General features: G+C 36.3%; 1 protein-coding gene across 1 annotated transcript in view; it reads left to right on the top strand.

Moving 5' to 3' along the window:
- The window catches only part of DPYD (dihydropyrimidine dehydrogenase), a 1,024,364-nt gene that overhangs the window by 287,565 nt on the left and 716,752 nt on the right, over nt 1-20,047 (top strand). Inside the window, exon 5 of the mRNA XM_027868249.1 lies at nt 12,979-13,140. Within this exon, the coding sequence (XP_027724050.1) occupies nt 12,979-13,140 (162 nt within the window). The remainder of the gene's footprint in view (nt 1-12,978; nt 13,141-20,047) is intronic.

Raw genomic sequence — 20,047 nt, 5'->3', positions numbered from 1 at the left:
AAGACAGATTTCCATACCCAATTGAGTGTATATGTTATTCTCTCCTTAAGTCAAATCGTATGAAAATAAGATTCACTCTTTCCCTCTCACCTTCCCCCGTTTCCCCTCTGTAAGAGCCTTTTCTTTTCTGTTTTTTCATTTGTGTGAGATAATTTACCCCATTCTCCCTCTCCCTTTCTCCTTCTCCTAGTGTAATCCTCTCTCACCCCTTAATTTTATTCTCCAGATATGACCCCTTCATCTTCAACTTACCCTCTGCCCTCTGTCTATCTATCTATCTTTCTACATATAATTTTTTTTCCTCCAACTACCCTAATACTGACAAAGGCCTCATGAGTTACAAATATCATCTTTCCATGCAGGAATGTAAACAGTTCAACCTTAATAAGTCTCTTATGATTTCTCTTTCCTGTTTACCTCTTTATGTTCCACTTGAGTCTTGTATTGGAAAGTCAAATTTTCTATTCACCTCTGGTATTTTCATCAAGAATGCTTGAAAGTCCTCTATTTCCCTGAATTACCGTTTTTTCCCCTGAAGGATTATACTCAGTTTTGCTGAGTAGGTGATTCTTGATTGTAATCCTATCTCCTTTGCCCTCCGGAATATTATATTCCATGCCCTGCAGTCCCTTAATGTAGAAGCTGCTAAATCTTGTGTTATCCTGATTGTGTTTCCACAATACTTGAATTGTTTCTTTCTGGCTGCTTGTAATATTTTCTCCTTGACCTGGGAACTCTGGAATTTGGCTACAATATTCCTAGGAGTTTTCCTTTGGGGATCTCCTTCAGGTGGTGATCAGTGGATTCTTTCAATTTCTATTTTGCCCTCTGGTTCTAAAATATCAGGGCAGTTTTCCTTGATCATTTCTTGAAAGATGATGTCTAGGCTCTTTTTTTGATCATGGCTTTCAGATAGTCCAATAATTTTTAAATTCTCTCTCCTGGATCTCTTTTCCAGGTCAGTTGTTTTTCCAATGAGATATTTCACATTGTTTTCTAATTTTTCATTCTTTTGGATTTGTTTTACAGTGTCTTGATTCCTCATAAAGTCACTAGCTTTCAATTGCTCTATTCTAATTTTTAAGGAAGTATTTTCTTCAGTAATCTTTTGGACTTCCTTTTCCATTTGGCTAATTTTGCTTTTTAGGGCATTCTTGTCCTCATTGGCTTTTTGGACCTCTTTTGCTATTTGGGTTAGGCTACTTTTTAAGGTGTTATTTTCTTCAGTAATTTTTTGGGTCTCCTTTAGCAAGCTGTTGACTTGTTTTTCATGATTTTCTTGTATCACTCTCATTTCTCTTCCCAGTTTTTCCTCTACTTCTCTTACTTGCTTTTCAAAATCCCTTTTGAGCTCTTCCAAGGCCTGGGACTGATTCATATTTTTCTTAGAGGCTTTGGATGTAGGATCTTTGATTTTGTTGTCTTCTTCTGGTTGTATGTTTTGATCTTCTTTGTCACCAAAGTAAGATAATATAATCATGACTCTTTTTACGAGGTTTGCTCATGATCCCAGTCAATTACTTGAGTTTTAAACTCTTTGTTAAGGTAAGAGTCTGCTTCCAATGTGGAGAATGTACTGTCCCAAGCTTTGTGGGTTTGTACAGCTGTTTTCAGAGCTATTTCTAGGGACCTATAAATTTTCAGTTCTTCCAAGGTGGTATGATAAGGGGTGAGATGTTTCCTCTCCACCAGGCCAACACTCGTCCTTGTCCCAGGAGCGCCCCTCAGAACTGTGACCCAGATCCAAGCATGGGCAAAGCAAGAGATTCCTGCTTCAGCACTGGCAAAGAGATCCCTGCAGTCCCCTTCTGATCAGTCACTCAATTTCCCCTCAGTCTGTGGGCTGGAAGCACGGGAGGCAGCCACCACGGCTGAGACCTAGTTTCTCTCTCACCTAGTCACAGACTTTTCCCACTGACCTTCTAAATTGTCTTTGGCGTTCATGGATTGAGGAGTCTAGAAACCGCCACAGCTGCTCGTGATTGAGTCCTCTGAGGCCTGCTCCAAGTTCGCTGCGGCCTGCGCCAAACTGTGCTCCTCTCCCTGCCTGGCGTGATAGACCTTTCTGATCAACCATCCAGGTTGTCTTAGGCTGGAAATTTGTTTCACTCTGTCTTTTTGTGGGTTCTGCTGCTTTAGAATTTGTTTAGAGCCATTTTTTTACAGGTATTTGGAGGGTTGTGGGGGAGAGCTCAAGCAAGTTACTGCTTTCACTCCGCCATCTTGGCTCCACCCCCACATGAGTAAACTCTTAACAGTAGAGGTGTTCAAGCAGAGATGAAATGATCATCTTTGGGACTAAAGGTATAGGATATCTGTGTTTTGGGTTTCAGTTAGACTAGATGAGTTCTGAATTATCTAAGTTGTAGGATGCTATGAAAGTTTGTGGGAAAGATGTGGGAAAATTGGAACTCTAATGCATTGTTGCTGGAGTTGTGAAATGATCCAACCATTTTGGAGAGCAATTTGGAACTATGCCCAAAGGGCTATAAAAATGTGCATACCCTTTGACCTAGTAATAGCGCTTCTAGGGCTATATCCCAAAGAGATCACACAAATGGGAAAAGGACCCACATGTACAAAAATATTCATTGCAGCTCTTTTTGTGTTGGCAAAGAATTGGAAATCGAGAGGATGACCATCAATTGGGGAATGGCTGAGCAAGTTGTGGTATATGAATGTGATGGAACACTATTGTGCTATAAGAAATGAGGTACAGGCTGACTTCAGAAAAACCTTGAAAGACTTGTATGGTCTGATGCTGAGTAAAGTGAGCAGAACCAAGAGAATGTTGTGCACAATAACAGCCACGTTATGTGATGAGTAATATTGATAAACTTAACCCTTCCTGGCAATACAAGGATCTAAGATATCTCCAAAGGCCTTGTGATGGAAAATGCTATCCACATCCAAAGAAAGAACTGTGGAAGTCAAATTGATGTTTTTTTCTCTTCTATTGACTTTTGTTTCCTCTTTCTGATGATTCCTCCTGTTGTTTTAAATTTTTACTTATAACATCACTAATGTGAAAATATGTTTAATATGAATGTAAATGTATAGCCTATGTCAGATTGTGCACCATATTGGGAAGGGTGGTGGGGAGGAAGGGGGAAATAAATTTTAAACTCAAAAAGCATATGGAAGTGATTATTGATAAATCAAAATAAATTAATAAAAAAAAGAAAAAGAAAAAAAAGAAAGGTTTTTTTTCCTTGAATTGAGGCAAAATCTGCCTCTATGTATTCATTGGTTCTGATCTCTGAGATCATAAACAGGTTCATAAGATTTAGAGCTGGAATAGACTTTAGAGATTGTGCAGTTTACATGAGAAAACTAAGACCCAGGAAGACAAAATGACTTACAGTAACATGGTCATGACAGCAATCAAATTTTGAAGACAACTCTTCAGTCCCTTTGGAATATTGTCTACCCTGTCTCTACTCACCACAAAGCCTTCTCTTCTCTAGGCTTCCCTGGCTTGTTCAGTTGATCCTCAAATAAAATGGTATGAGGTTTGCTTTTCACTCTGGTTGCTCTTTTCTGGATAATTTCATGGTTATCTTTTTCACTTGTAAAATATGACATCCATGTGGGTATGAATAAAATAGATTTATGATTATAGAGATTTTGATATTAAAATATGTTTTATATTGTATTTATTATATTTTTATTTTGTATATGTATTTGTATATATATATTTATATTTCTGTTAATGTCATCTAAGATCACATTCCATTTTTTGAAGATCATGTAATGTTGACATATTGAGTAGGCAGTAGATCATTCTGGGCATTGACAATTGCACTGAGAAAAGATATAGAGGGATGAAAGTACAAAGCTTGTGTAGGGTTCATTGAAGGGAAACTTCAATTTGACTCAGACAGAAGCAGAATCTCGCCAGATTGGTTGAGTTGGATACTTCAGGTAGAGGCAGATTATGGATTATCTGCACTGCATATCACTGTACTGATATCTTTAATTTTCAAAGTGTTTTAAAGATTCTCCTAATTAATCTAGTTAATGAAATATTCATTTGGCCTTGGGGCAGCTAGGTGGCACAGTAGATGGAATCCTCAGTCTAAAGTCAGGGAGACTCATCTTTATGAATTCAAATCTGGCCTTAGACACTAGTTGTGTGACCCTGGGCAAATCCTTTAATACTGTTTGCCTCAGTTTCCTCATCTGTAAAATGGGCTGGAGAAGGAAATGGCATACCACTCCAGTATCTTTGTGAAGAAAACCCCAAATGGGGTCATGAAGAGTCAGATACAACATGAATGAATAACAAAGTCTTTGGGTTTAAGCCAGATATGTTCTCCCAAAACATAACTACATAATTGTCCTAGTCCTATTAATTTCCTTTCAAATTAATCTCTCTAGTACAAAGTACAGTTACAAAAGAAAACTAAATTGAATCATTCTGTCAGCATTTGTTGTCATTTAAAATACCCATTATATCCCCCTCCATTGCCAAATCTGCAGATAAGTCTCTCTTATAGCTGCAAGAATTAATGTTGTACATGTTCTTCCCATTGCTTTTTCAGAGCTGAAAAGTGTCACTTTTAAGAAATGTGCATTGGGACTAGTCCAGCTACTCTCAAGTCTAGCCAAGAGCTCATTAAGAGATTGCTGGTGAGGGAATTAAGAGTTTTGATGAACAGGAAAATGATGAACTGTGGGCAGGGATTGACATTAAAGGTTAGTAGACAGTGATTCAGTTATAGCTTCATTAGGTTGAACACGCATGACTACGTATGGGCAAAACTCTTTTGCATTGGGGAGATTTCTCAACAAAACTTATCTGGAATTTTAAAGATGTGTCATAGATTTTTGTTTTTTATGTCTATATGCATGACTTTATTAAAACTCATGGTCCTGAAGAATCAAAAGTAAACTGTATTTCTGTAGGCAGTGTGAATAGAATAGTCGGAAAAGAAGTCAGGAAGACAACTGGATTCAAGTCTCATCTCTGACACATACTGTTTGTGTGACTTTGGACAACTTATGTAACCTCTTAGTGCCTGAAGAAACTAAGACTGTAAAATCCAGAGAGGATGCTAACCTACGATAGTGAAGGGTGTTTCCCTCACCTAGGAGTTCCCTCTGCCAATAAAATCATAGTTTAATGACTATTCCTATCTTAGATTTTTCTCAGCATAAGTTAGATCTCCTAAAACAAAAACGACAACAACAACCACAACAACAACAACAAAAACAAAAACAAAAGTAAACCCTCTTGTTAAATGCTTGAAAGACTGTGAGAATGTTTTCTAGGGAGGTTATAACTTCTAATTACTGTCTGGACAACTTATCCATGTTGTAGATATTCATTGGATCCGTTCTCTTTAGTTAATTTTCCTTTTTTTTAAGCTTGTTCTTGCTTGAGTGAAACAGTGCACCCATTTGATGTCCCAATCCAGAAATACAAGCAATTTCTATGCTCCTTTCTTCCTACCAAAAATAATTTTCAAGTTAGTGAAATTCAACCAAATTATTTTTAAAACATAACAGACTAAGGTTTCTCTTCAAAGGGTTGCTCCATCTGTGAAAATTGTCTTTGGAAGAAGGAATGCAGCACTTTAAAATAAATTCACCAGCTGTATCGATAATTTTATAGAGAAATACAGACCTAAATGCTATGGGACTCTTTGTTAAATTTGTTATATCATATGACAAGATGGCTGATTTGTGAGTTTTCCATGCTTTTTGGTAATAACTATAAAAATGATTAGACTCCTGAGGAATGGCAATAATGAAATGCTAAGGTTGTGAATTTAAAGTAGAAAAAAAACTAGAATAAAAAGTTGAAGTTCTTACAAAAACATTAACTCACCCAAATGACACATAGTGTATGAAAGAACACACTTTAGAAATCTCCAATGAGTAGTCAGAAATATAACACCTGTACAATATGGGTGAGTTAATGGTCTGGAGAGAATGTTAACACCCATATTTCCTGTCAGATTTTAAAATGGCACCCTTAAACATTACATCATTACATTTTGATCATTTTTATTCTTGTTAAAGGGTGTAAAAATTATTGTTTTTCAAAATGATGAAGTTCATGAAATCCAGGAGCAGATGTTTCTTTTATGTCTTTCCTTCCCTTCCACCTACCCTCCAATATAGAAACAGTGCATAATATAGTTTATCTAGTAGAAAACAAACGATTAAAGACAAATTGAGTAACACAAATATAACTTACTCTAATAGAGTGTGTGTTCTACAAGAAGCACAGTATTGATTCTCCCAGGTTAATTCTTTCATAGAACTTCTAGAAAACTTTCTTTCTTTATCTTCCTTTCTTGTCCTTCCTTCCTTTTCTTCCCTCCTTTCTTCTTTCCTAAGGAAGGAGAAAGAGAAGAAAATAAGCTACGAGTCTTCTGTTCAGAAGTAGGCTTTGTGATATCTTCTCTTGGGTTATCAAAGACAAAAATAGTATTGAAGTACTCTAGGTAGAGGTGATGCATTATTCCCTGATTTTTTGTTATGGTTCTGATTATCATCAGTTTTCTATTATGCTTCTAATTATCTCTGATCGTTGAAGCCAAGTTTGAAACACTTTAAAGAGAAATTTGTGAGTGTAAAGCTAGGACTTTTGAACTTCTGATTGGGTGCTTTCTTTTGGAAGCATTTCAAGTTATTACTTACACATTTTGTCTGCAAGATATCATATTATGGCTCCTGTTTTTAAGACAGTTAGTTTGGTGCATTAGAGATTTGTGTGAACCCTTAACTCCAAACACCACGTCTTGAGTCATGGTGCCAACTCTTAATCGGGTTGTGTGACTAGAGGTAATTCACTTTACTTCTGAGCCTTAATTTCCTCAGATGTAAAATAGGATTAATATTTGTGCTAGCTACTTCACAGGCTTGTTAAAGGTAAGTACACTGCAAACTGCGAAGTACTACGTAAATGAGTTATTATTACCCTTAGCCACAGTTTCTACTCCTTTGACCACACCTCTTATTATGGTGAAAATGAATCAAAATCATTTTTTGAATACTTACTATTGGCAAAGCAAGGGATTCTCACCAATTTTTCACCTTCCTCACATCTCTGTTTTCATGTTCTCTAGCTGTCATTCTCAGTTTTTTCCCTTTTTCACCCCTCAGGATATTCAGAGGACATTTAGTAATGCAAGGAGTATATATGAATGTAACCTCCTTCAAAATGTGCATATCTTCTAGCACCCTTCTTCAGTTCAACAAATCTTCACTCTAGGTAGGGCACTGGCTTAATTCCTTTGGGCCATATAAAAATAACTGTCCTTAACATCAAGAAATTTATAGTTAATAAAGGGGGATAAGATATTAAAAGATGGATTGATGATGCAAGGGTAAATTCTGCGAAAAAGTTAAGAAAATAGTTATGGGAGCATTAAAGAAAGAGAGGTTACTATTTTTGGAGGGGAAGTTGTGTCGATAATCTGACATAGTGCCTAGCTTAGTCAGTGCCTTACATATATAGAAGTAGTTACTCAATAGATACTCGTTGATTGTATGAGATAGCTACACCGTGCAACAGATAGAGTGCTAGGCCTAGAATCGGGAACACTTGAATTCAAATGTGATCATGGGCAAGTCACTTAACCTGTCTGCCTCAGTTGATTCAATGATAAAATGAGGATAATAATAGCTCCCACATCCCCGGGTAGTTGTAATGATCAAATGAGATAATATTTGTAAAGTAATTTGTGCAGTACCTGGCATATAGTAAGCATTTAAGAAATGCTTACGTCCTTGAGTTGGAAATCTAACCATCCATTTATACTTGATGCTTGAGTTACATAGGGCTATACCTAAAAGCATGAATATCTTCAGGTGAGTGGGGGACTGGAAAAAGTTTGAGAACAACCTACTTAGTCCAAGCCAATAATATGTCATAATTACTGACTAGATATCTTAGTAGTTATTTGTAATGGAAACATGGCAGCCTACAATAATACCCAACTATCCATGTAATGTGAAAGAAAAATCATTCTTTGATTACACTGATTCTTTTCACTTTTTTCTTCTCTAAATGGAAAGTGCGATAAAAGGGATTAGTTTCTGGGTTCTAGTCTTGAGACTCCCATTGTTTGGGTCTGGGACGTTGGACAACTCTCATCACTTCCCTGGAATTCAGTTTCCCCATTTATGAAAAGGAGTTAGGCTAGTGACTCTCCATGCTCCATTTCAGTGCTAAACATTATACAACTCTGACACCTGCCACCAATATTGTCTTTTTAGAGGTGAACTGTGGAACTCAAATTGAGGTTCATTACCAAATCAATATTCCTGTGAATGTAGTCTCAGGTTTTAATTTAATCATATATCATTCCTGTTAGATTCTACTGGGAAATTATTTTCTCTTAAATTTTTATGTTTCCTCTTAAATTTTTTACATAATAGTGTACTGTCCCTACAATTCATTATTGCTTACTGTTTGTATAGTACTTGGCTAGCTGTATTTTTAATTGTTAGGTTTTAAATTATTAATTATGCATAACTACATAGTGTCAGCATGCCATAATGACTTGAAGTCAAGAAGGAACTGGGTTCAAAATCTGCCCTTGACACTTACTAGTTGTATGACTCTGAACCAGTCATAATCTCAAAGTGCTTCAAGCAACTCCTTATGAATTATCTAAGTCATACATATGTGAAATATCCTCCCTATAAGCTGAAGAAATCATAGATTCTTCACATATATGTGTCAAGGACTAAAATAGCAAGAGCAAAACCTTGGTTTCTAAAGCTTATCTCATGACAGAGGTGTGTTGAAAAATGCTTATCAATCAGCTCTCTGAAAACGGCATAATATACTCTCAAGTTTAATCTATATTAACATTTTCTCCATCACTTTCTTAACTCTAGACAGTAAGAAAAACAATCAAATAAGCCCTGCTTTATATTGTTTGCCAATTTGAAAGGTATAAATGTTCACAGTGACAAAGCACTGTGAGCTGATTCAACACACCCTGACTAGGAGGGTATCAAAAAGTGTAAGAAAGTTGTAAGAAAAAATAAATATTTGCCATACTATACTTTGAGTTATGTGAGGTACGTGTGTGTGTGTGTGTGTGTGTGTGTGTGTGTGTGTACTAGAAAATAATAGGATGCAATCAAGAAGTCACATGTTAAAAATCTCCAAGGCTAAATTTTGCTGCTGTAATGATACTTTACCAGGTAATTACAATTGCAATGCCTCATCAGAGAGCCGACCCTGTGTTCCCAAGGCTATGCAAGTATATTGTATACAGGTTCTACCAAACTGCAACACTTTCAAATATAGGTCTGTTTTCACTTGTGTAAAAGCAAGCCTGTCTGTGTTCAAATGAGCTCATCTGCAGAATGTTGGCTGGCTAAGAGGTGATGAATTATTTTAAACACAGTGATCCAGAAAAGCCACTTACTAACGTGTAGACCAAGAGATATCTTCGCCAGGGGAGGGAACATACACACCTAGATGGCTAATCCTTGAAATAAAGAGTGGTTGCTGAAATAATGTATTATTTCTGTATCTAAATTTGGAAAGCAGATATCTTACAGAATTTTAGCAAAGAGCAATTAAAATAAAATATTGGTAAGAGAATTAGGATCTAGGATGATAGAGCTGGAAGGTGCCTTAGATATCTATTCCAACTCTGTCATTTTATAGGGAAGACATTTGAGACATAAAGAAGTGATTTGCTCAGTGTCACACGGGACTGGAATAGATAATCCCGGATTTTAACTTGAATCTTCTAACTTCCATTCCAGAGGTCTTTGTGATAACTTATCCCAGTACCATATAATAGATTAGGCTCTTTAAAAAATGTTTGTTGACATGCATTTCCTGAATCAATCAGTCAGTTAACCAGTAAACATTTATTAAGTGCTTACTATGTATCAAGCATTATGGTAAGCTCTGGGCATTTTTAAAAAACTGCTTAAGATAGACAAGGAGGTCATAGTCTAATGGGAAGACAACATGCAAACAGTTATTTGAAAGCAAGATATGTACAGGATAAATTGGACATAATCCTTGGAGGGAAGATTCTCAAATTAAGGAGGATTGGGAAAGGCTTCCTGCAAAAGGTGAGAATTTAGCTGGTATTTGAAGGAAGTCAGGGAAACCAGGAGGTGAATATGAAGAGGGAGAATATTTCAGACGTGGGAACAGTCAGTGAAAAATGACCATAATAGAGAAATGGAGTATCTTATTTGAGGAATATCAAGGAGATCAGTGTCATTGGATAACAGAGTACATGGGCTAGGGCGGAAGGGGCAAGTTATCAAGGACTTTATGTCCCAACCAGAGAATTTCATATTTGATGCTTGAGTTGATAGCCACTAAAGTTTGTTGAGTAGGGGGTGACTTTATCAGACCTCCTCTTTAGAAGCAGGTGCTGTCCCTTGCATTGGAGGACTCAAGGTTGGAACAAAATACTGCTCTCAAAGCCTCCATTTAAAGATGGCTTATAAGCCCTGCCTACTCTTCATTTCCGACCAGCTGCATTCTTTGGAGTGGACTCTACCATCATCATGCAAGGTGTCTTTTCCCACCTCCCATTCCCCACTCCCATTTTCCACCTTCTTTTCATGTAATGTCTTCCTTTGCTAGATTGTAAGCTCCTTGAAAGCAGGGTCTGTATTTACTTTTATTTTTTGTATCTCCAGTGCTTAACACAGTGCCTGGTGTATAGTAGGCCTGTAATAAATATGTATTACCTTGTCAGTCATCTTACCTTTCTGAACCTCAGTTTCCTCACTTATAAAATGGGATAGGGGGTTGATTAGACACTTTGATGTTTAAGAGCCTTCTAGCTCTAAATCTATTATCCTATTGTAATTCTTGATGTCTCACTGACAAAGAAAAAATGCACAATGGGCATGGAGTTCTGCTGTCCAGAATGGAATTCTTTGTCTTGTTATGACCCATTGACTGAATAGAGGCTATATCTCAAGGAGACATTGTTTCCCCTTGCCTGCAGGAGAAGATATCTGAAGAGATGGAGAGGTAGTCTCAAATAGGGGCAAGTAAAGGGCAGAGATTTGAGCTGATAACCAGCCAGACAGCAAGGGGCATTTGAGTTTTGGTTTGACTCTCTCTTTAATTCAAACAAGGAGCCATTGATAACCATAAGATGAAAAGATTGAGAGAACTCTGTGTAACTGTCGTGAGGAGATTGTCTAAGCAATAAAAATACTACCTAAAGGCAACAATAGAGGTACTGTGGCTACTTGAACCTTGGAGATGGAGTATGGTGATGCTTTCTCCTTTCTCCCCTTCTCCCTTCCAAGGACATTCTGTTCTGTCTCCAATACTGAATTCATGTCTTTAAAGTTAAATTTATAATTTCTATTTAAATGGTTTCGAACTTGGCAGATATTGAAACTGATCAATCATCACTGTTTCTGAGCTATATACTTTATCATTTTGAAGGAAAAGCCAAAAAGTTAAAAGGTCTACGATGGCAAAGGATAGAGACAAAAGCGAAAGTGGACACAGGTTTGGAACCTCTGAATTTCCAGGATTCTATCTCAACTAGAGAGTGGTTGTGAATACTGGAATAGAAATGCACACGTGTTTTTGTGGTGGCAAAGAATTGGAAATTGAGAAGATGCCCATCAATTGGGGAATGGCTGAGCAAGTTGTGGTATATGAATGTGATGGAGTACTATTGTGCTGTAAGAAATGATGAACAGGCTGACTTCAGAAAAACCTGGAAAGACTTGTATGGTCTGATACTGAGTGAAGTGAGCAGAACCAAGCAAATGTTGTACACAATAACAGCCACATTGCATGAAGACTAATATTGATAAACTTAACCCTTCCTGGCAATACAAGGATCTAAGATATCTCCAGAGGCCTTGTGATGTAAAATGCTATCCATATCCAAAGAAAGAACTATGGAATTTGAATTGCTAGTTTTTTTCTCTTCTGTTGAGTTTTGTTTCCTCTTTCTGATGGTTCCTCCTATTGATTTTAATTTCTACTTACAGCATCACTAATGTGAAAATATGTTTAATATGAATGTAAATATATAGCCTGTATCAGACTGTGCACCGTCTTGGGGAGGGTGGTGGGGAGGAAGGGGAAGAAAAATTTTAAACTCAAAAGCATATGGAAGTGATTATTGATAAATCAAAAATAATAAAAAAAAAGAAAAGAGTTTCAGGACAAACAAAAAAAATTTAAAAAAAGAAATGCACACAGGTAATATAGAAGGAGAATGATATGGAAGAGCTAAGTGGCTTTTACTGGCTTGCTTTAAGGTTGTTTTAGGAGATCGATGGGCATTGGTTCTTTATTTTATGTGGTTCTGCATCAGATTGCATGTGAGTGGTAAAGGCTTTATGAGTACTCAGAAAATTGTATCATATTTACAGAGAACAAGGTTACATAAATTGGCATTACATATGTACAGAACTTTAAAATTATATTGTGAAATATATAAACTGATTACTGGAATTGAGTAGGGCCTGAGAAGAAAGGAAATTAGTACTTCAGGACAAGTTAACAAGGGAAAACTGTGGAGGAATTGAGAGTAATTCAGAGGTCAACTAGAAAAGATATCAGTTTAAACAATCTCAGATTTGGATTTTTCTCCATATATTTCCGTAGTCTAAATAATTTAAAGGACAGAAATTACTGTTGTTAAAAATGAAATTAGGTATTTACAGTCAACATATATTTAGATGGCATCTGAATTTAAAATTACTTCAAATAATTTAAATATTGAAAATATTTTATAAGATTCATGAATGGTTAATAGTATCTAATTTTATCTAATCATCGTCAATTAGGGAAACTTAAAAAATATTACTAAATGATGATGATTCATTAAAATCTTCACTGGGTATGTAGTACCATATACTACAGAGACATTTTTACACCCTTAATGATCATCAAATCATATAGCTAATAAATTAAATATTGTAAATGTTTATGTTTCCTATATCCTCACTTTTCTATTATGTTACAGCATTGTTTATTTTTTTTATATGCAGAATTACTATGGGGCGGCTAAGATGATATTTTCAGACAATCCACTTGGTCTGACTTGTGGAATGGTGTGTCCAACTTCAGATCTGTGTGTAGGTAGTTGCAATTTACATGCAACAGAAGAGGGACCAATTAATATTGGTGGCTTGCAGCAGTTTGCTACAGAGGTATGTGAGCCATGTGGATGGCCTTTTTTTTTTTCTTTGAACTGCACAAAGATTTTTAAGTGATTATAACTCCTCTCTTTGCTTTGCTGAATTCTGAGATTTTCAATAGAGTGCCTGGAAGAAGTAGAAGTGTTTAATGTATAATATAAACAGTATCTTTATTACAGCTTGTTCAGCAATTTGGCTACAAAATGGAATTTCATAAAACCATATGTCAAATTAGGTATAATACCAGAAGCTTATTAAAATGCATTTGTGACTCAAATAGTTATATAAATTAGGGGCTCAGTGAAGCAGAAAATATGCATGACCTTTATTATTGGGAGGGGAAAAAATAACCAAACTGTTAAAGGGCTAGCTTCCTGAAACGAATGTTAGGGGGTCAGATTGAATGGGTTGGATAATTCTTTCCATTTGTAATGATTAGTGATGCTTTAAGAAAAAGTGGTAAATGTATTACCTATAATTGATTACTTACCATCTCAGGGAGGGGAAAGGGAAGGGAGAGATAGAATTTGAAACTCAAAACTTTTGCTAAAAATGTTTAAAAATTTGAAAAAAAAGAGTTAATATTGGGGACATGGGAAAAAAAAGTGGTCAGGTCAAATTAACTGTTTCATTCATTGTGCTTCCACCAATCAGAATAAAAAGTTGTCCTTTTTGCTCTCTTCAGACTTCCTTTACCTTCATTTTCCCCGAGAAGTTACACATATTTTGTGAGATAACCTCATGAGTCTGTAAAAGTTTGCATAACCTGAGATAAAAATAATTTGCTTCTCTAGTAGTAAGAAAACCATTAGCTCTCACGTAGCAATATTGGTGACTAGATCACTAATGTTAGAATGCAAATCTATTACAAGAAGAAGGAGCAACATGCTTTTGTACAATTGGTCAGCAAAACAGAGGACAAGTCTCTCCTTCAGGACTCCTTCATTTTGATTACCAGGGGACACCAGAATGTCCTCTCTGCAGGTTTTCTTTCAACACTTAGCAAAAAGGGTTAAATGAGAGGTTTCACTTAGTTTTTTGTTCTAATTTCAGCAGGACTTTTGAAGGTTTAAACATGATTACCTCCCTATCCTTTGGTGGAAATTTGACAGAAAATGTTTATCAATGATGCTTTTTGATGTTTTTTTCTTTATTTCTTACTTTTTTAAGCTAATGGCTCACTTGCTCTATCTTATGTCTGCTTTTTTTAGGGAATCATTCTGAACATAGAAACAATGGTCCATTCCCTAGACTTAAGTGATCCTTCACCAATTTTAATGTATCTTGAAGTCTAAGTCACATTTTACTGTTATTAATAAATCAGTACTCATCTCTGCCTGTTTCCTGACAGGTTTATTCTAAAGTAGCTCTATAGGGAGTGAGAAAAATGGAAACACTTTGGGAGCCAGAGTACTTGCAATAAATCCATAGCTTTAAATTCTTTCTCTTCTTGTCTCTTTTTTTCTTTCCTTTCTTGTCTTTCCTTTTCCTTCTCTTCCTTCCTTCCTTCCTTTTTTTCTTTCTCTCTTTCTTCTTTTCTTTCCATTCCTTTCTCTCTCCCTACCTTCATATGTCTTTGTCTCCCTGTCACTGTCTCTTTCTCAGTCTTTCTGTCTGTCTGACTGTCTCTGTGTGTGTCTCCCTGTATAAAAACTAAATTTAAGGAAGTTTTAGACATACTAGATGATTTTAGGGAATGATCAGCATGCTTAGGACTCAAAAGAGTCTTTACTTAATTCATAACATTCATTCACACTCCTTTCTCAATCTAACATTCAGAGCAAATTAATTTTCATTCACTGCTTGATGTTACACTCCATGAAAAAGACATGCATCCACATAGTGCAAGGTTAAAATGAAACTCAGTATAGAGGGATGAATTAACTCTATTCTTCAAAGGAAGGGATATTCATTTAGTAGCAGGTATATGCCACTGTTCTAGGCTCAGAAAAATAATGATTAGACACTATGCCTCCACTTGGGTTGTTTCCATTTGGTTTGGATAAAACTATAATCCTAGAAAGAGCCTAAACATGCCTAAAATAGTTTTCTTATCAAGTGGCTCCCATAAGCTCTTAAAGTTGAGCTCAAGGGCCAATTCCTACCTAAGGCCTTTTCATATGCCCTTATTCTGTTCTACTAGACCTCTTCTCCACCACTCCCCTTATTGCTATGTATTTACTTTTCCCTCCAATGGGGGCACCTAGATCATGTGCCTCAAGGACTGTCTTCTTCATGCCTACAAAGAAGGCCCACATTACAGTTATACAACAAGAATGCAGATGTCTCCATTATCTACCAGGTGATACTCTACCTGAATGACTGGGCCAACAGGGACTTTGTCAGATTCTCTCTGGCACAGGACAGCCAGAGGCTCCAATATTTTGCTATCAAAAGGCACTCAAATTGCAAATGCCTTGAGTGGTCGCCCACCTTGAAGCCAATGCTTTGAGGTATTGTTGAGTAATTTGGGTTAACTCTGCATAAAGTGGTCTGAAATAAACCCAGGGGATGAAGTGGAATGTTGTTCAGTGTATTAAAATATTAGCTCTACTATTTGTACATAACTCATGTAGCCCCATCCTGTATAGGATCTCTTCTCTCAATTTTCAGTCCCCTGCATCCACAGACCTAGAGACAGCATGCTGCGATCACAAATTTATTGTGTATTGAATGAAAAGGGGAAAAAAAAAACCAGATCAAGGATTCCTCTACTGAGGCATTCACCTCTATTTGTTTTCTGTACTTCCTTCTGATTGACTTCATTCACTCACTTATTCATTCATTTAACAGACATTTGTTAAGACCTTAATATGTGTATGTATATGTGTATCTATATAACTCTATCTCTATATACACACCAAGTACTATATAAATACTACTACTACTACTACTACTACTACTACTACTACCACCACCAACACTACCACCAGCATTAATAACAATGACAGCTGGCATTTATATAGAACTTTAAGGTCTGTGAATACTTTACAAAGATCTCATCTTCTTCTTACAAAAATGCTGTGAAGTGAAATTGAGAAAGAGTCAAATGACTTGCTTAGCTGATAAGTGTCTGAGGCTGGGTTTGAGCTCAAGTATTTTCCACTCAAGGCCCAGCCCTGTAATCACTGCTACCTTCAACACTACCCAGCTATCTTCAAAAGCAACTCTGCTCTGCTGGGGAATGGGGATAGAAGGGAAAAAACAAAATACCCCGGGCTCTTTCCAAGTTAACATTTTAGGAGAGCAGGATTAAAATTATAGAAGAATTTGAGTAATGTCTAAAAAGTCATTTTCAGGGAGAATTCATTAGCAAGGAAAAGGGGTTGGGGGATCAGGAAATGGAATCCAGATTTTTTGTTGTGGCTACAGGGACTTGTGACTGTATACATCCAAACCTTGCCCTCAGGACTTTTACCTGGATCCTCTTCTCCCTCTATGCTATTTCACTTGGTCTTCTCCTCAGATGCCATGGATTTAATTATCATCTCTTGCCGATAATTCTCAAATCTACTTCTACTTCCCTAATCTCTCTCCTGACCTCCAGTCTCACATCTCCAACAGACATCTCATCATCTTGCACCTGCATTACTGCAGTAACCTAATAATGGGTCTGCCTGCCTCAAGTCTCTTACTACTCCAATTCATTCTCTGTTCATCCACCAAGGTGATTTTCCTAAAATACATCTCTGATCATGTCACCACCACCACCACCACCACTCCACTTAATAAACTCCAGTGACTCCCTATTGCCTCTAGGAATAGATACAAAATACTTTGTTTGGTATTCAAAGCCTTTCATAACCTAACCCCATTCTGCCTTTCCTGTCTTCTTATACCTTACTCCCCCCAAAATTCTCTTCAACTCACTGGGTTTCTGATTGTTTCACAAACAAGGTACTCTACCTCTCAGCTTCAGGCATCTTCTCTGACTGCTTCATGCCTGGAATGTTTTTCCTCTACGCCAATTACTAACTGCCCTGGCTTCTCTTAAGAGTCATCTAAAATTCCACCTTCTACGGGAAGCCTTCCTGAACCCCATTTAGTTCTAGGATTTTCCTTCTTTTAATAATTTCCTGTTAATCTTATACATAGTTTGCTTTGTATATAATTGTTTGCATGTTATCCCCCCTATTAGATCATAAGCTCGTTGAGGGCAGGTACTATATTTTGCCTCTTTTTGCATCTCCACTACTAAGCACAGTTCCTAGCACATAGAAGACACTGAATAAATATTTATTGAATGAATGAATAAGCAAAGGGCATAGAAAGGAAAGGGATGATGGACTCGAAACAAAGGAAAACAGATAAAATAGTAAGAGAAATCAGTGTTCCCTCTATCCCACCAGTTCACCATTCCAGTGGGATTCACAATAAATTTGTGGTCTGTGAAATTCTGAATTTTTGTTATGGTTTCTGATCATATCGCTGCTCCAGGATCAAGACCTCATCCCCTGTGCTGACCTCCATCCACTTTACTCACACTTAGGGCAGGGCGGCTTCAGAGAAGCAGTTGTTTGGGTTTTCCCCATGATTCCACAGTTATCAGCCTCTTATGTTTATAGAAGCAGCAGTGACCACAACCACAGCTCTAGGTGTTCCTCTCAGTCTAAGAAGCTCAGAAGCCTGAGTCCAGGGATAACAGAAGAGGACAGGAAGTTAACCCTTGACTTCATCATGTACAAGTCATGTTTTTTTTTCCCCCTAATGCAAAGTATCATCCCCAATGAGAGTCAGAGTTCACTCAGATCCTCAGTGAGGGTTGAAAGAACAATTGCTCTCTCATGTTCCAGAATGATCAAAAATCATTCTTCCAGTTTTTCTTTCAATTCTCATGTCAGGAACATGGCCAATCAATTAAAAAAGAAAAGAGGGCTAAGTAGGACATATCTTATTTCTAAATATTTTAGTTTATATGTTGTTTCCTGCCAATAAAAACTTTTGAGGGGACTAGTTTCATTTTTGTTTTTTTTATGTGTCAGTGCCTAGTATAGTGTTTGGCTAATAATAAATGTATCATTAATTCATTTTAACTGAATTTATGAAAGTCATACTGATTATAAGTGATAGCTATTAGTAATTGACTTAGTAAATAATTTATGTAGGGCTTTAAGATTTACAAAGCATTTTGCATAAATTATATCGTGTGAACCTCACAACAACTCAGACAGCTAGGTGCTATTATCTTCATTTTACAAATGAAGAAACTGAGACTGAACATAAAATATTCAATAACTTGCCACAACTAATAGGCATTTGAGTAAAGATTTGAACCCAGTTCTTTCTATCATTCTTTCTACTGTGGCATAGATCTTTTCATCTGATCTTGTGATATGTAAACAGTAGTTTTCAAAAGTCTGTCAAATGAATACAGAATATTAGTTCATTTCAAAATTCTATTCATTTTATAGTTATACCAATTTTAGAATTAGATGTATCACCTCTACCAAATTATTCCACCATTCATGGTGCATGTCTCCCTTTGGACCTCTTTAGAAAAGCTAATTTAGTAGGATGGTTAGTTAGGGTTAATGAATTTCAGAATGCTATTTCTGCCCTGGATCAAATTGTGAGTCACTTGACAGGGACTCATTCACAAAACTATTACGAGACTAAGAGAGAAACTATAGTATGAATCCCACTGAATTTCAGTAAAGGTAAGTCTAAATTAAAAAAAAAAAACAACTATTATTGTCTGTAGACACAAAGCTGATATGTATAATGTGGTTAAAGAATAACACAATGTGAATTTTAAAAAATTTTGCTAGAATACAATACTGTGATTGATATTTGACACTTAAAATAATATAAATCTATCTTGCAACCAAATTAACCAAAGCTTAGGAAAGCAGAGGGAGAAAGTATGTGATTTTTTAAAATGGCATATTACCTGTAACCTAGAAATCATAAAAAATCATATTGGTAGCATGCTATTTTATGTAAACTTCTCATGAAACATCTTTTCAATGAGATACTCAGATGTGATTGGGGTGGGATGAGCGGGAGAGCAATTGCAAAGAAACAGGCATCTGTTCCACAGAAAAGGTAGTATGGAATGGAAGTGGCCATCGATATTTTCTATTGTCCCTTATTTTCGTTGTGCATTTCCTACTCAGCTTCCTAATATTTCTCTGGGAGTCAGTGAAGTGATTGTGACCCCACTTAAGAGTTTATTTTTGCCCCCAGGGATATATGGACTACAGGGGTGATTCATCTGCCTCTATAGGAGAGATTTTTCCAGTTCAATTAGGTGTAACAATATTACTTCAATAAAATAACTTAGAAATAATAGTTCAGGGTAGACATTGTTATCTTTCTCTTGAGTGTTTTTTAAAGTTTTCTGCACAGATGCAAACCTTGGAAATATAATGTGTTCAATATTTTCATTGAAATTTTGAAGTATTATAGGTGCATTATGTTTAGAGGACCAACTGGATCCATAGTCTCATTCAGGTTTTATGTATGAATTATTGGAAATGATGAATTGGCTCCATTTATATGTCAAAACTCATAAAGGAAAGTGTCTTTCTGCAGATGCTCTACAGGTTGAGGAATTGCAATTTAATCAAAAGTCTAATTCAATTTGCATGCCCACTGTGTTTCACTTCACTGAAGTTAACCACTGGATTTGAGATTTAAGAATCCAATTGAAAGCTAAGAATGATTAAGGAAAAGAGGATTGATGCAAATTTGCAAAATTATTAAAGTGTCTGAAAATTCCTAGGAAAACACTGAATTTTTAATCATCATCTATACTACCAGAATTCCATTATTTGTTTCTACTTAAGATGAATAAAGCATTGTGTCTTAATGCTGGTATTTAAGGACACTATTCCTTTTCAAAATACACAGTATATTAGTTCAATGTATGCTTCCACAGTCTACATTTTAAAGATTGCTAAGCATAAAATGTTCAATA

The sequence above is a fragment of the Vombatus ursinus genome, unplaced genomic scaffold, assembly GCF_900497805.2.
Source record: "Vombatus ursinus unplaced genomic scaffold, bare-nosed wombat genome assembly UNPS02014787.1, whole genome shotgun sequence".
Taxonomy (NCBI): domain Eukaryota; kingdom Metazoa; phylum Chordata; class Mammalia; order Diprotodontia; family Vombatidae; genus Vombatus; species Vombatus ursinus.
The sequence above is the reverse complement of the archived record's forward strand: the minus strand, read 5'-3'. Positions and strand labels throughout refer to the sequence as shown.